At 38.7% G+C, this 14,736-nt stretch overlaps 1 protein-coding gene across 2 annotated transcripts in view; it reads right to left on the reverse strand.

The window, feature by feature from the left end:
• Positions 1–693: 693 nt before the first annotated feature.
• The window catches only part of DPP10 (dipeptidyl peptidase like 10), a 586,192-nt gene continuing 572,149 nt past the window's right edge, over positions 694–14,736 (reverse strand). For both annotated transcript variants that reach the window (XM_076343054.1, XM_076343053.1), the window contains exons 20-26: positions 13,732–13,926; positions 12,086–12,140; positions 7,144–7,243; positions 6,335–6,393; positions 6,174–6,246; positions 4,443–4,516; positions 694–2,922 (exon numbers count right to left, since the gene is read on the reverse strand). In XM_076343054.1, coding sequence (XP_076199169.1) covers positions 2,785–2,922; positions 4,443–4,516; positions 6,174–6,246; positions 6,335–6,393; positions 7,144–7,243; positions 12,086–12,140; positions 13,732–13,926 — 694 coding nt within the window. In that variant the 3' untranslated portion in view covers positions 694–2,784. The remainder of the gene's footprint in view (positions 2,923–4,442; positions 4,517–6,173; positions 6,247–6,334; positions 6,394–7,143; positions 7,244–12,085; positions 12,141–13,731; positions 13,927–14,736) is intronic.

Genomic DNA, 14,736 nt, shown 5'->3' on the forward strand with positions numbered 1-14,736 from the left:
AAATACTTTTGCAATATCTGAATTTAACTCATACATAAAAATTTCAGTAAAACCAATTAATCTGGGTCTGATCCTCACCCTCGTATACACATTTATATAAAAATACCTGTATTTGTAGGACAGTGTGAGAAATATTAAAAACATTAAAAGCATACCACATTTCCACACAGGTAACCCACATTTCAGATAACACACTTTTTAAACATACCAGTCCTGGCAAAAGCCACGTCCTCATGCCACCTTCACATTCAGGTAAATTGATCAAAATTGGAGGTGAGATGCTGGGGTAGAAAGAGTAGGGAATGGGGGCCTGAAACAGAGAGCTATGGGGAAAGGAGGAGACAGGGTGTGGGTTCCACAGATCTGGGACAACATATTTCCTGAGCACATGCATAATCCTATTGCTGAGACACAAGCCTTGCTTGTTTTCTTTTGCAGGTAACTAAAGGCTATATATGTGAAATGTAGTAAATATGAGCACATAGTGGCTGTCTGGCAGAGAAACAGCCAGCGCATATAGAGAAGAATTAGCCTTTTCACATAGCCTCCGCACGCCGAGTCCATACGGCATGCTCTACGTGTGCACACAGCTTCTGGGTTCTTCATGTGCATTTGGCTCAAATCGGGAAAAACGTCTCATTGAATTCAACTGGATTAGGACCTCGTTTACCGTGTTTGGTTAGGAAAAGCATCAGCATTGTCAGGTGAGCTTTTATTAAATAATGGGTGTAATTTATAAAATCACAATCTAGAAGTCCCAGCCAATAGAAGACTTTAAAATGTTGCTCCGTTATAGAAAACAGGATTTGCAAAACCTTGTTTGAATTCTTCTCTTTTTTGTTGTTTTGTATGGTCTTACTGTAGCGCACATAGTAGCCTCCATACATATATACCGTACCTATACTATACATATGTACTCCATATGTACTATAAATACCACAAAGCAAAGCCATACTTTGTGGTGATGCTGGGACCCAAACAAGATACCATTGCACATTAAAATTGTATTAAACTAATTGAAAAATAGTTAAACATTGCTAATAAAACAAGATAAATACTAAACATTAAAAGACAGAGACTTTCCAGTGTTCCATAAACCCACACCTTTCAGACTAATTATTTGCATCATAAAAAAATGCTAATTGTGAAAGAAAACATTCCAGAAGAAAGTAATGAGTAAAAAGCTTCAGGTGATTTTTGATCACATTAAAAACAATTCCCATTCTTCATAAAATATGCAGAACTTTTCATCTTAAATAGTACAGTTACCTTCAAAAAATTACTTACTTTCTAACCTTGCAAGAAATGAAACCTTAATTGGGTAGGAAAGTATTTGGAATATATCCAGAAAGAAAAAAACTACTGCTATTCTCATGTAAGTGGCACAGCATCTGTCAAGAGTTTTCACATACCTTCAGGAAGATATCTCAAATTAAGTCAACATTGTACTTTATTTCAGTGATCAGAGTTAATATTCTGCAAACCCAAACTGGCTGCCTTGTTTATTTCTATTGCTGTAATTCACCTTGGCAAATAAATGGATGTATGAGGGGCTCGCCCTCTGAATAAATAATAAAATTTAACTTGTCAGGAGCTTCCTTTGCCTTGAATGAAAAACATTTCATTTCTTTGTGGTGCTGTTGAAGCTAAATCCTGTTGCAAGAGACTTAATGAGCAGCCCTGGAATAAAAACTAATGGCGTGTTCCAGCTACGTGGCCACCTTGATGAACATTAGCATTACATCTAGACCAGATGGAAGAAAAGGAAGATGCGCTATACAAAATATGTCTTCATTTGAGGAGTAAAGTATTACTCAGTGGCATTATACATTGTTAATAAATTTTCTTTATCTGAAACTATAATTTATGTATCTAATTTACATGTGACAAAGTAGCATATTCTAAAATTAGAGTGTAACCGGCAAACTATTAACTACTATAAACAATACTAAAACAGAACTCAAACATATTTTAAGAAAACAATAGATACATTTTGGACTGGGGAAAGACTTCAACTGCAGATATTGTTTTAAATACAGCTGTTAATTACATCTTGAAAAAAATTCTTCAAGCTCAGAAAGATTTTCTGCTTAGGGAGTCCTGGGTATATACATAAAGACCAAGAGTACACTACCAAAAAGTCCCTTATTGGTTACTAGTAGGTACAGTAATAATTGTAAATGCTGAAATTGGGGGAGGGAAAAAAATCATTTTCAGTATCAATGTTATATGATGCACTAGACAATATATCCCCTTTGAGCAGAAACTAGAGAAAATATCGTGCCCTTTATTATCTCTGTGGTTTCTTATGTGTAATAGACAGCGAAAGAATTGCACTTATTGTAACATTAAAGTGTTAGATTGCAGCTCACCTTTTAAAATATTAGTGGCCATAATACTTATGATAGGTTGTGCATTATGCAAAGATGAATAAAGATGTGCATTTAAATTAAAAACAAGCAACCACTTACAGAACCAACAGTGAGGCTTAACGTAACAAACATGCACTAACCCTACACTTATGCAAAACTAAGTTCTTCCAGGAAACTGTAACCAACTGTTGACCTTCCACAAAGGTAAAGGTTTTGTCCCTTGGTAATATGTTTGGACTTTGTAGTCGAATTCCAGTTTATTAGCTCATTGTCTGTAAATGTGCTGTTCCACTGTGATATCCTTTAGCTGCCCTTGAGCTTCTGCAGAATCTGCAATCTTACAGTCACTTTTATTTAAGGTTTTATTGAGCCACAAAGTAAGTCCCCTTCAGTACTACACAAATAGGCTTCCTTATTCATCCTCTTCAGGTTCCTGTGGTAAAATTGGTGTCTCCTCCTTTAAACAAGCACTAAAAAACCCAAGGATTGTGCTGTAAAGGTGATATTTGCTTTTCTCAGACGCAATGTTATGACCTTCATCCGGGTAGATCTAGCAGAGGAGAAAGGAAAAAAGTAAATAGTTTTTTAAAGGCTTTTCAAATATTTAGGGCTCTAATTTCCTTTCTCTGATCTTCAAAATGTTTTAGATGACAACAGGATGATAACAGTTTTATGGCATCAAGGAAAGCTAATAAAACTCAAAGTAAAACTCATTCTCTTGGAATTTGAACTTACATAAAACAACCACTGCAGTGGGATCTGCAGAAGTGAAAAAATTTATGTTCTCAGTCATTGTGCTTACAACAGTTTACTTAGCTGGCATTTTCAATAGTGTCTAGGCATCCAAATCCCATTAATGTCAATGAGGATTAATTACCTCATGCTTTTAGGGACCTCTCAATATCTCAGCTTCTTAGTGTTCAGCGAAAAAACTTTTTATTCATATTTTTAACTATCTTCCTATCTTATCTAAAGCCTATCATCTCTCTCTCTCCTAGGGTGGACGCGGGCATTTTTATCTCTTAATTCCAATTCCACTGGAAATTTCTCCCAAGTGAGGCTGAACAAAAATTTGCAGGCTGAATGAAGAAATCCAGGCCACAGGGTTTAGGACAAGGGATTTGCGGTGGCCTGAGGCAAAAAGCCTCAGCTGCTTCCTCAAACTCGGGTTATCACAAGGTTGCATGAGAATGGTTCAATGGGGCTCTTCTGAGAGACCTCCGTCATTCCTGCTTTCTGCTCTCTCCACAGGCCTTCACATCACCTCAGCTGAAATCACAGGGACAGCTGGAACAGATCCTACCCCACTCAGATTTCACACATAAAGTCCTTTTCCCTTCATAAGTGATGCTAACCCCCTTGTTACCACCTCCTCCCTGACATGAGCTCACACGCTTCAGTGGAAACTACAGGTCCACCTAAGGTTCAGTAAGGTAGAGGTTTGCAACGTGTAACATCAGAGATACATGGAGGAGTGACCCAAAACCACATCGTCTAAGATATTCAAGAAGGTTTGCCGCAATCAGAACCCCTGGCCAGCAACATCCACATACTCCGCGGTGGGTCCCGTGCAAGTCTGTATGTCAGCAGCCCACCCTGTCCTGCTCTCCCCAGCCTGTCCCTCACAGCACCCTCACCCTCCGTACAGCTATGGAGAGAGGGAACAGCGCTCTCCCCTTTTAGCTGCCTTTTAATAAATTTAAGTGTTGAAAATAAGGGGAAATTTCATGTGACCCAATACTATTTTAGGTAAAAAGGGACTAAAGTAGTGATGTCTCCATATTACAAAGAGTGCATATGGACTGTAAAGCACTTCGTATAGTGTTGTAGGATAAACAGGTGGAAAAAAGAAAGATGAGAGAGAGGAGAAAGAGCCCAGAAGAATGACAAGAAGATACAGTTCTTGACATCCATACTGACAGTAAGGAAAATGGGATTAAACGGAGTTCTAACTGCAAACTGAGGTAATACAGGTGCGTTGTGGTAGGGAGGGTCCTTCTCAGGGATGAAATAGCAATATGAGGTCAAATGTGGAACTACGTTTATAGGAAATGTCACAGCTGCACATACCTGCATAGTGTAATTAACTCCAGCTTTTATTAGATGTTTAATCAGTTCTGCTGAATGCTGGAAGTGGACTTTAGCTGCAAGACAACAATATTTGGATATTATTAGAAGAAGCTATGCTAATATGAAATACTTATCTGTTAAACAGCTTTGACTGAAAACATTTCCAACCCCTGTAATTGCCGGATCTGAAGTTGGCTATCTTTCTGGTCAGAATCGCAGAGCCCCACCACTAACAGTGATGCAGGGTGTAACAGCAGAGGTTTTGGAGAAGGAGCTGGAAGCCCCAAGGGAAGCCATGCTTTCCAGGCACTCCGTGAGGACTCCTCTCTCTACCCTTGATTTACACACACTGCGATAGTTTAGAGGTGTGTAAAAGCATTCCGTTTGAACATCACGAGAGTTTATAATTGTGTTAAAGGAAAGCACATTGGATTTTCTACTGCTTGCACAGGGTTATTACAGCCCACACTTCTTTAGGTAATGGACTTTCTGCAACATATCAGTAACTTAATCTTTGTGTGGTAAAAACAGGCAACTTTATTACCACATCCTAACCCTGCAGAGCTTAGGCTGCAAGTGGGCTGGGTGGTGTCACTAGATGTGATATTAAGCAAGGGCTGCAGGCAATCAGAGTCCTAGTCTTGAACACACTGTATTGCTCAGACATCCATCAGAGTCCCAATTCCCTCTAGCGCTGAGTTCAGAGGGGTAGAAATTGCTGCTGCCTTTTACAATGAGCGAAGTCTGAGACCCTCATGCCTGCTCAATCACCCAGTATGTCTCCTCTGTCCCTCTCCCCCCTGCTCTGGGAAGAAACACGGGACAGTGTTTGCACCCCTCTGATTGCACTTGGGATCTGTAACACAGCTTTGACAAGTTACACTAGGATGACAGGCTGGCAGGTGCCATCCTCACTGTGCCAACTGTGTGTGTGGGCACTCTCACCTCAGCCCTCGTCAGTGCGAGGTACTTATCCCTCCAGACTGAGGGGCAGGAAACCTTGTATTATCCTACATTCACCAGGAAAATGCCAGGGAAAGAAGTATGCATGTGAATCTGTACAGAGGAATTTGTTGCAGCACTGTAATTTGTGCCTGCAAAGCTCGTTCTTTAGACCTACATCAGTTAAGAAAGTTCAGAAAAATATACTGCAGTTAAATTTAAATCTGTAATTACAAATTGTCTCTTGATCGACATGTCTTATGATTCCATTTAAAGTGCTAGAACTTAGTCTGTTTTACTCATTCTCTGTCTTAAAGTACTGCTAAAAGTATTGGTGCTATTAAAAGGTTCCCTATAGCTTCAGCTTCAGTTGCATTGGCACTACCTTGTAATTAATTAGCTGAAAAGTTCAACTTCCCATTTGGTGCTGTACTTCACCAACTGTACTGATAATTCTTTCTTCAATTGCAGAATCTCGATGAATTTAAAATACCATTAAAAACGTACGTTGTTCTATTAATAATTCACATAATACCTTTCACTAGCAAGACGGTGGTCCACAAGATTTAAACAAATTCGAACATATAGCACCTAAAAGGTACAAATATTCAGCAAAGAAAAGCATCATCAGTTTAGAGTTAGAAGTGACAATTGAAATAAAATAAAAAATCCTATTGGGGGGATAATGAAACTAAAAATATACTTGCTAGGTGTGTGCCTAATCAGTCTTTGAATGCCTGCCTACTAAAACCTCTGACTTTAAATATAATTGCATCTGTAAATACTTACTGTCAGCTGTCCCATGAACGATTAGTAAATTCGCTTCTTTTAAACCATGAAGATTGTGTAATACGCTGGATGCCTAGTAAACAAACACACACAAAGGTGTAACTGAATTGCATTTTAAGACTAAAATGGTCATTTTAAGTTTCTTGTTTACGCTAACTTACCTGATAGGTATTTTCCTCTTTTGATGGAATACCAAGGTATCTTTCTGAAAAAGCTGATGCTGTGAAAGTAAAAACAAAAACTTGTGAGTTCATCAAAATTACTTCTATTTTAAAACTCATCAGTTCTGACCTAGAGTCAGGAGATGCTATTTAAACCATGAAGTCAACAGAGAGATGTTAACCAGAATGTACTATTGAAAACCATTTTTAAATGGTTAACAAAACCCCACCAAAACACAAAAACCAAACACCACCAAAAAACCCCAACACCAACACCCCCCCAAAACAAAACAAAACAAAACAAAATAAAAAAAAACAAAGAAAAGACTAACAGACCATTAAAGTAACCTGGTCTGATTTCCTGTGTATCACAGTCCACAGTCCATAGCCTGTGCCCAAAATTTCACATACAGAACCAAATATCCTGTGATTGAATGACGACATGGTTGATACAGTAAGGAATTCACCACTAAACTTAAAAGACTCATTCCTGTTATAAGTCTTGATTCAGGCTGATATACCTAAAGGATTCTTAGGAAATGGGGTACCTGACTGAATTTCAGTGGGAAATGGGAAACACAACTCCTTTGCAAAAATCAGTGGTGTTAATAATATTGTATCTGTTGCATGTTTTGGTAAACTGTCCCAGTGTTAGCTGCCTTTTCATTTAAAGGAGAGAACGAGACAGTGAGGTAAAATCTAGTTGATATTGCTACATTATCTGCCCTTAGTTAAAATGAATAGTAGCTCCATGAATAAAAGATATTTTGAATAGACTATCGCACAGGTGCAGGGCAAGGAATACTCACCATACAACTTCATATCTGTAACTGGTGCCACCACAGCTCCACACTTGAAGAGCCGTTCACTGGATTTCAGGATCATTGATGTAATGTAGCCACCGTATCCCTAACAATGGAAATGATACTGAGATTTTTGTTTATTCATTTCTTTTTAGCAACAATAAAGTTGAAGGCCATTGTGCTAATCTGATGGTATCATTTTACAGTATGTATTTATATCTGCAAGAATTGCTTTTAAAGGAAATGCAAACCTACAGTTAAGAGTGAATAAAGATCTGATATGGCCTGGTCATGATCTTTAAACCATACAATTAATAATAATTAGTATATTTCAGTTTAAGCTCCGTAATTCCATCATGACAGACTAGCCTATAGTTAGTAAAAGATTTGAAAACTACAGGGAAAAAACCAAAACCAAAACCCAAAGGTACAGCTTTTGGGAACACAGCCTAGACAGGAAGATTTGTACTCAGTTTTTAATATATTTAACGTAGATATTTAGTAATTACCAGCATACACTGAGCATTTTGTGACAGGACAGACAGTATGGGAATGGGGGAAACCTGTGAATCGATTGCAGTATGTCCTCCCCCTGACATACTTAAACCTTCACAGATTGAATCATAGTGCTATTAAAGAGGTTTCTGCTACAGCATTGTCAAATACCCCACAGAGAGGTACAGATCCTGCACTGTTTCGCAGAAATAAAAGCTATACGTAGCCACGTTGCTCAATATTATGCTAATCTCTGGATGCACTTTCTGGCCACAACAGCACCCATCAGGCAGCTGTGTTACAAAGCAGGGAGCACAGACGGCATGAAGAAGCTGGGAGAAGCTGGGGCAGAAGGCAGGGAGCTCTCTCCTTGCCTCACCACATTTATTTGTCCTTACGGCACATCTCTCTCTTCATCGTCCCCTCTGCAAAGTCGATAATACACCTCCCTGGGAAGAGTTGTGACACAAAAGAGAGTCATGAAAGCTTCGCTTTGCATGAAAACATGAAGCTTTAACTTGAGACCACAGATTTCTTCGCAATGACACTGGCAATCCATATCTGTACACCTATAATCATTCTAGACCCACAGAAAATGAAATTCTGAACTGTGGAGTCTGGGATCAATGATTTTCTCATATATTATGGGCTCTTCAAATTTCTCTATTTGCCATCTTTGTTTTCCCTTCATCAGTGCTGGAAAATTGATTCTTGCAGGTATTTTTGTTGTTGTTGTTTTGTGTTTGGCACAACACACCTCAGGAAGAAGAAATTCTCCCATGACAGGGAAAAGAAAAATGTAAAACTGTCCTGGTTTCGGCAGGGATAGAGTTAATTTCCTTCCTAGTAGCTGGTACAGTGCTGTGTTTTGGATTTAGGATGAGAACAATGTTGATAACACACCGATGTTTTAGTTGTTGCTAAGCAGTGCTTACACTAGCCAAGGACTTTTCAGCTTCCCATGCTCTACCGACTGAGAAGGCTGGGGGTGCACAAGAAGCTGGGAGGGGGCACAGCCAGGACAGCTGACCCAAACTGGCCAAAGGGACATTCCATACCATGGGACGTCATGCTCAGTACAGAAACTGGGGAAAGCTGGCCGGGGGGGCCGCTGCTCGGGGACTGGCTGGGCATCGGTCGGCGGGTGGTGAGCAACTGCACTGTGCATCACTTGCTTTGTGTAGTATTATTATTACATTATTATTATTATTATTATTATTATTATTATTATTATTATTATATTTCAATTATTAAACTGTTTTTATCTCAACCCACGAGTTTTTCTCACTTGTGCTCTTCCAATTCTCTCCCTCATCCCACCGGGGGCGGGGGGGGGAGTGAACGAGCGGCTGGGTGGTGCTCAGTTGCCAACTGAGGTTGAACCACAACAAAAACACCAGCCAACCCAAAAAAAGAATATTGCGTGTCAAATTGCTCACAGAGTTTTCTCATGGACTTTTCTGAATCCTGCCTGCTCCTGTTCTTCATGTCTAAATATTTAATGAATAGATGATTTCTGTGGAAGAACGGGAATATTTGAAAATCCTTTAACCTTAGTTAAGAAAAATAAGCAAAGAGGAGTGTTCTTTGGAATCATCCTATAGTAAACGCAAACAGACACACTAAAGGAAACACAGAATAAGAGCTGGATTTTCAAGGGAGTGTGAGGAACTGAGTTATCCCTTTCTCATAGAAATTCTAGCCCAGGAGGCCGAGAGCTGCCCAGAATTGTTCATGCACAGGATTAGATTTCACCTAAGAAAGAATTTCGGAGTGGGCACCGATAACTTGATTAATTCAAAGAGTTTAAGAGAATAGCAACTTTCCTCTGCCTCTGGGTCTCTACTTTCGCTTTTGTTTAATATTCTGTTTTTGTATTTCCCAGTAGCTCCACAGCACAATTTTAATCCTAGGATAGCTATTGCCAGGTTATTTATTATTTATGCCTTATATTCATTAAGAGCTTGGTTTAGTTCTCCTAGGAATTTCTTTCCTTTGTGCTTGTGCCCTTGCTTCTAGCCAGGCTTTCCAGGACAAAAACATTATACAGTGAGATCACATTTTTAAAAGCACTTCACGATGACAATGCAGAAAATAGTTCGGATGTTCTGATGCAAGGATATATGGTGCCTCACTCATCGTTTTCTGTGGTTATAACCTAATTGCCTTATTTTCAAGAAGCTGGCTGGCTGTGAAGTTGCAACTTATTTTCAAGCTCTCTTTCTACTTCCGTGACAAAAATGCAAACCACATGGAAACACAATTTGCTGTGTAACGGTTCAGAAAGGCCCTTGGATCATGCATCACTTGGGCTTGTACCCCTCAGAGAGATAAGCAAGGTGGCATTGGCAGATTGCCTGGCAGTCAGAAATAGGTATTTTCCACACTGCGCCCTTCTGGACAGTCTTGTTGCTCTTGTGCCTAGTTTCTGATTACTTCGCATGAAATCTTCGCATTACTGATTGCGACGAGAGTTTTATTTCTGTGTAGTTTAAAACCTCTTAAAGAGCTCCACAGCAGTGTGCACGAGCCCAGTTTTATGAAATCAGCCATCTTATTTTCAAGCATAGCGTACGTTCTATTTCCATCAGTAAGCCCAACTTAATGCATAGAAAGAAAAAAAAAAAGCATTTTCCTATCACGTTGTTGCACATAGTAGAAAGGAAATGAGTTTTAAAGAAGACTTTTAATTGACTCTAAAATAAGCAGAGTGGAGGGAAATACAATTAACCCTAGGAAGCTGTTAAATAGACTTTTGTTTTCCTAATTCTAAAGCTGACTTTTAAACTTTATGAATTTTTGTTTGACAGTAGAAAACAACTCCGAGAGGTTAACTTGGAAAGGGTAAATTTCCCTGAATTCAAAGCAGCGTTGAAGCTTATCAAATTTCCCAGTTTCTGCTCTTTGTTTTCTCACAATTCCACTTTTCATTCCTCAATCTTTCTTTCAGAAAATAAATGCAGGAACGCCATCATCAATAATATTTTGTGAAAGAAAAAAATTTGGGGGGTAGCCTTTGGCAGATATTCAAAACCATGTTTACATGTATAGTCTACAGTAACTGTTTCATCATGTCACTGTTAGGAAACAAGATACTGCTGAATCTCCTACAGAAAACAAGTGCAAATTTTCAAGTAGCAATGAAAAGAATTTCTGAAGTCAGAAACAAGTGAGAAATTCAGGGTGCTTAGTGATTTCATTTCAGAAATAACATTTTTGGTCATTTGTGGGAAGAGGATATAAAGAAGTGCAGATGCTTATATGCGTGTGTACTTTCATATACATTGGTAACAGGCACTAAAACCTGAATAGAAATGTGTGCGATGATCATCTGGTGGATGGAATCAGCCCTACTTACACTACCTCGGCTGAAAAAATCTCTGGCTGCTGCCCTACGAACAAAATACTGGTTTTGATGCTACTGATTCTTGCAATGATAGTTTCTTTAGCTCAAGGAACGTGGCAGGAGCTCAAATCTTGGAGGAAGATCACTTTCATGTGGAACGCTAATACTGCTATTTTATTTTCACTACACTTGACAAGCATTAACTAGTCCTCAAAACGCTACCATGAAGGAGGTAAATATCAATAGTCTCATCTCGCATTCAGACAGAGACATGTTAAATGCCTTGCCCAAGGCCATGCAGCAAGTCAGTAGCAGAGCAGGGATGGGAACTAAGGGATTTCATAGTGGAACACGTGCTACTCTTACAACTGATGATTGTGGGGTTTGTCTAGGTACTTGATCATGGGTTGTTGTTGCTTTGAGGTCAAAGGCACAAGACATCTTCATTTTTAAGAAAACACTTTTTAAAAAAAAAAAAGGTTGCACATGCCAGTTCATAGCAGCAACAGCAATTATGTCGTGTTTCTAATTGCTGGTTTTTAATAGACATCAGTAAAATGCTATTTAGTTTGTTACTAAAGGTTAAGCCTTTGCCTTGTTCTATCTCATGCTAGAGGCATCAAGATGCCACACAGTGAAGCCAGCTGACAAAACAGCAATGGCGAGATTTCTAGCAGATGACACAAAAAGGAAGTTGTTGACAGTACCATAGGGCTGTAACTCAGCTGACTTCAAGGGTCAGTAAAACATTCAGATATAAAAGTTGTATTAGAAGGACATTGTCAATTTAACTGCAGCCCAAATGTAAAAGTGTAAGAAACAAACTTTCACAAAATTTTAAAATTTCTAATGAAAGCAGATAAATACTTTCTCCTGCAGATTCTGAAACACAAGTACTGCAGTACCATAAAACTGATCCGATTGATCTCAAATACCCATTCTGAGAAAAAAATTAATATACAGAACATATAGTAAATTATGCCAGCTTTTTTCCCCTCTTTTAATAACTGAAATTGTCATAGGAAAATAGATAAATATATTTGTTTATGAACTGATAGTATTTTCTTAAAGAATCATGATGATACATCCTGCTATTTTGCACATTACCTTTCCAAATATACTCAGTCTCTTCGGATCAATGAAGGGTTGTTTCAATAGTGATCTGCAAGAAAAAAAGGGGCTTTTCTTACTTTCATAAAGTAAAATGGTGAATTTTACTTCTTGAATCTAGTATGTAAAGAAAATTATCTGTACAGTAAGGAATTGTGGTACATGCGGATCAGGTAGAAGAACAAATTACACCAATAAAAGTATTATTGCACTGGAAAATGTGATTTGCTTTCTAATTCCTCCTCTATATGGCAAACAGTTGGTGTTGGACTCATCTCACCTAACTTTAGGTATCTGAATTTGAGCATCTTGTCTAAATTGCCCATTTACATCTGCTCTTCAGCTAGAGAAGAGAGAGAAGAGAGAGACCCTCAAACAGCCATTCTTTCCACCCATATTGGAAACCTCTCTCAGTCTGGGGAGAATCACCCTCCAGAAATGCCAGGATTTTCCACTGACCAGAGCTTAACTGACGGGCTTTGACCAGGTGCCTAGTTTTTAGACAGCTAAAGGAAGGTAAGATGAATGCAACTTCTTGAGTCTAGATAATTATCCAAATAATTAATTCTCTCATCAAGGGCATTAATCAGCAATGGTGAATTTTATACACAAAAGACAGAATAACCTGAGGGCAAAATCCAACTGCTTTTGAGGAGAAGAAACCAGTTGCAGTACCTCTTCTCAGCCAAGGGCACCCTCCCTTTTTCCCACACGCTGCATCCAAAAAGAGGCCAGATGTAATTTAGCCTAAAACATCTTAGTATTTCAGCAGAGAGCTCAGATCTCACAGCACAGCGTATGGCCTGCTTCTGATGGCCCTTTCGCAAGGGTCACCTACATGCATGCAAAATCAATTGCTCTGCTCAACACAGCCCATTCCTGACCAACATGAACACTAGGAGCCCTATTGCCCAGGTATGTCATGCCAGAGACAGATGCCTACTCATGCAATGGTTGAAGTATCAACCCCTTTCAAAAGAAGAAAAAAAAAAGTCTGGCTTAAAATCTGTTTTTCCTTGAGAATCCCTAGAAAAAGTCCATCCAGACCTTGATATTAGCCATTTTGACATGTGTACCCTTAGTAAAGAGTGTTGTCAAAGCCAGGTGGGAGTACTCCACAGAGGGAAATGACTCTTTCTGCAGCTGGTGGATTTCTATCGGTCTAAGAATGATAATGCAAATGAGAAATAACAAGCACTTGCCCAAATTTTGCTCTCATTTACACCATTACAACTCCATTTGCTTTGTACGATTACTCCAGAACTCTGTGGTGGAAATGAGAGCAGCATCTTATTGTATAGGCCTAAAAAACTGTAACATAAATGCATTAACATGTGCACTGCAAGGAATTTTCCTAAGGAATATAGACAAATACGAATTAGCTCAGATGGCATATTTAGATTGCACACAGAAGGACAGCTTTATCAAAGAGAAGCACCAACACAAAAAGTAAACACCTCTTTGACCTTTAATTTGCTGTTTGCAATGAAAAGATTATTGTTTCAAAAGTTGCAACTGCATTAAAAATAAACATTAATGGTATTCACTATGCAAAGAAAACATTCTGGGCAGTTTCAGTTAAAAATGCTCGTTCATCAAGGTGGAAGCAGGGCAAGAGAGAAGAAAAGTTTGCACATACGTACTCTACGGCTGCTATTTGGTCCTTCACTTCCACTGATCCTAAGCATCGGTGGACCTCCTGTAGAATCTTAAGGCCTTGAAATCCACTCCCTCTGCCATCAAATCGAGCTACGATGACATTATCAGAGTTGACAAGCACTGAGTCCCAGTCAATGTGAAACTTATCTGTAACCAACTGGCTGCCTGGAGCTTCATCACTGCAAATACCAACACACCAGACACAAACGAAGACTATATTGACAATGTGATGCACTTTGCCGTTCTCCGATATTTTATTTAACCTAGATGGCAGAGTTCAGTCAGTTATGCAATCCTGTTGAATTATTGTCACTTCCATCAATACCATCACATTAGCTAGTGCTGGTATCCCTGCAGTAGTAGTAAGCAAAATAATTTCTTTAACTTTATAACCACTATGTTACAGTGTTGCCAATACTTGAACAGTCTTTACAGAAAGAAACAGAAAACTAAAACACGTAGTGCTGCTTACAGGTTAATAAAATGAACAAAAAAAAAACCAAACCATAATCACTAACGGCTGGCTCAGTTCTGAGAAGGCTCACGTAGAAGTTAAGTCACACTAAACAGGCAAAAAGGAAAATTCATTCAGTACCCTGATTATGATTTTGTAGGATATGTAATACTATTAAGAAGGATGTAATCTTAGAAAACAAAAATAATTGCATTATTGTATCCTTGAATGTATTCTTTGAAATAGGGTACAAAAAAGACTAAAGTACACATTGGGGAAAATTATATTTTCTCCATCCAAATTCATAGCAAGAAATGGATGCAGGCAGGAGTGATAAGTTTATTTTATGACAACAAAAAAAGGTGGTTTACAGCAGAAGAGGTGGAATAGAATGGGAGAATGCAGTTTCTATAGGAACAATAAGCATTTTCCATTGAAGCCAAATATACTGTTTTCTTTCCAAAGAAACGAAAATGTCAGTTTTAAAAAGGAAGCTTGTCATTATTTTTCCCCCCAAGACAAACACAGAATAAGA

Source organism: Aptenodytes patagonicus, chromosome 6 (assembly GCF_965638725.1).
Source record: "Aptenodytes patagonicus chromosome 6, bAptPat1.pri.cur, whole genome shotgun sequence".
Taxonomy (NCBI): domain Eukaryota; kingdom Metazoa; phylum Chordata; class Aves; order Sphenisciformes; family Spheniscidae; genus Aptenodytes; species Aptenodytes patagonicus.